The following is a 2,788-nucleotide window of genomic DNA, read 5'->3' as shown; positions in this document are numbered from 1 at the left end:
CCTATATGAGATAACCATGGATCAGTATGAAAAAAAAAAAAACATAAATAAATAAACTGGATAATGCAAGTAACAGAATATATGAAAGAACTAAACATAAAATTAAGTAAAATTGAAGCAGTTAAAAACAAATAGTTAAGAGAAATAAACAACTGGGACATAAAAACATGGCAGAAAGAAATGAATGAAAAGTCAACATTAAGAATCTACAGAAAATAAAAAATGCTGATCAGTAGGTTCAGTCTGGCTACACTAGGGTTACTTGATATAAATAGGATAAAAGGAGAAGATACAAAATGCTTATGCTGTGAGGAACAAAATGAAAATTTAGAATATGTCTTACTTTACTGTCCAGCATACAAGGAGATTAGAAATTGGTATGGTTTTGCGCAGCAACCATATCAAGAAAATAAAGAGGAATTAGTAGCTAATATACTCTTATTGGTAGATCTACTGAGGGAGGAAGTGGAGAATAGGAAAGATTTTCTAAAAGAAATGCGGTATTTCAGATAGAAGAAACTCAAACAAGCACAAACAAAGGAGGAATAAAAAACAAGCATGGGAGCCGTTTCAAAGACATATCCCGCCTACTACTACTACTAAGACTAAGGTGGACGGTCAAACGCAATTGCACCGTAGTTGCTATTAAAAATTTTTGAAATACGATTAAGTTAAAATGAATCAGGCCGAAATAAGGAAACTTATTCCTGCCTTAAGGATTACGATACAAAACAATAGGAGAAGACTGTCAAATCCACTGGGCCCAGAAGGCAGATTAATTAAATTAAGAAAAACTGTAACGAGTCTGGTTAAAAACGAGAGGATAGAACTCAATTACAATCGTGCTGATGAAGCCAGAGGCTATGCTGAAAGGGTAAGTTCTCAATTGAAACTAAAATAGTCCTGATTAGGCTAGGTAGAAGGCTAGAGGCCTAACAGTATTTCCATTCTGACAATGGTAGCAGAAAAGGGCTAGACAGCCTAACGTTTTTAAAACAACATAGAGTAAAAAACCGCAGGGTACAGAGTGGACCATGTACGATCAGCGTGAACAATCCCCAAAAAAATACATTATAACGCGACCTGACATCGCAGATGTGCATCAGTCGTGACTTCTTGTTGGTGAGAAACGGAGCTAAAGACCTCTGCTCTCCTTTCGAAGTAAGTATTTTCTTCCTAAGTTAGAAATTAAGGCCAAATTTTAAGATTTAAACAGAGGGTAGTGAAAAGGGTGTCAAACGTAGTGCAAATCTCACCAAAACACGTTCAACATTTTTACTTAGGGTAAAACATCACAGCAGGCCAAACAGGCCACCTACATTCAACGCTTGCCACCCTCCGAAAAAGTACATTATAACGCGTCCTGACACCGGAGATGGGCATCAGTCGCGACTTGTTGTTGGTGAGAAACGGAGCTAAAGACCTCTACTCTCCTTTCGAAGTAAGTATTTTCTCCAAAGTTAGAAATTAAGGCCAAATTTGTTCCGACACGGCATACAAACCTTCGGTCCTTTTACAATAGGAAGGTACTAGCGGCAGCTGGATAGGTCGTAAGCTTTCGAACAAGGGGTTCGGTAGTTAACTGCTTGTCCGACAGGCGCGCGCGCGCGACTGGGAGGTAAACAAATCACTTTTGCTTTCGGCCTCGCAGTGGATGGACGTGTGTGTTCGACGCTCTCTGCCCGCTTCTCGTCGTTTGCTTTCTGAGTATTTGGTTGTAATTGTGTATGAAAGAGTTATTGTAAGTACAATTATTCTCTCTTTTTCATAATAAATTGCTTCAATCAATTATCTATTTATGATGGAAATCTCCTCGCCTCGCTACCACCCCACGGAGACTTTGCCGGGTATCGAAGGGCGTAAATGCGGGAAGTTCCGATCGTTCCCGGAGATTGACCCTCATATTTTGTGTGCTCGGTGTCGGGGGCGCGAATGCACCCGAGCCGAGCCCTGTGATGTATGTAATGATTGGTCGGAGGCGCAGTGGACTTTGTATGAGGGCAGAAGAAGCGAAGGCCTGCAAAGGAGTCGTCGGAAAGCTCTCCCGCGACTCCTTTGGTGACGATACTTCGTCTTCTTTCCTGCCGCCCGCTCAACTTCCACGTCTCGCGCCTTCCCCTTCGGGGGGGGTGTCTAGGTCCTTTTCCTCTCCTGTACGTGTCGAGTGTGGAGGAGGGCGCTAGATACCCTGACGTAGAGTTGTACTCTGGGTCCTCTATCCGTTCGTCTTTCGCGCGAGCGGGTAGAGGATCCTTCTAATCACCCGACTTTTGGCCTCTCAGGTGCGGTTGCCGCGAAGGATGACCTCGGACAGGTGTGGGCACGTTGGGGCTGCAGGGCGTGGCCGATGTTTCCAGGGGCTGCTCTATCATCTCGCTGGCTCCGTGGCGGTCACCCATACAACGGTCACGACCACCACCACGACCCTTACAACCCCTGGCTATGCTTCACCTCCTCACCTGGTGTACACCCAGCACGCGGTTGGCTCTGTAACACCCACTACATCGGTGCAGGGGACCAGTCGCCGTAACTCGGGGGGAGTGTGATGCCGCCACCTGGGTTTGCCGTGCTGCCGTGACCGGACTTCATGTGCCCGAAGAGCTCGCCCCTGGACCTCCCACCGTACCTAGGATGTCTGTGCCGCTGGTTCGACCACTGTACCTCCCACACATCTGCCGTACCTGCCGTGACCACCGCTGCTGTACCTGTACCTGCTCCTGCTGTCTCGTCTGCCGTTCCTGTGATGCTCGCACCTGCTGATGTTGTTCCCGTTCCTGGCGCCGCTGCT

The 2,788-nt window shown here is 46.1% G+C and overlaps 1 protein-coding gene across 1 annotated transcript in view; it reads left to right on the top strand.

The window, feature by feature from the left end:
- Positions 1 to 588: 588 nt before the first annotated feature.
- Positions 589 to 2,788, top strand: part of LOC135212703 (large ribosomal subunit protein bL17m-like) — a 55,955-nt gene continuing 53,755 nt past the window's right edge. The window contains exon 1 of the mRNA XM_064246394.1: positions 589 to 874. Coding sequence (XP_064102464.1) covers positions 677 to 874 — 198 coding nt within the window. The 5' untranslated portion in view covers positions 589 to 676. The remainder of the gene's footprint in view (positions 875 to 2,788) is intronic.

This window comes from Macrobrachium nipponense, chromosome 41 (genome assembly GCF_015104395.2).
Source record: "Macrobrachium nipponense isolate FS-2020 chromosome 41, ASM1510439v2, whole genome shotgun sequence".
Lineage (NCBI taxonomy): Eukaryota > Metazoa > Arthropoda > Malacostraca > Decapoda > Palaemonidae > Macrobrachium > Macrobrachium nipponense.
This window is presented reverse-complemented; position numbering and strand designations above follow the sequence as displayed.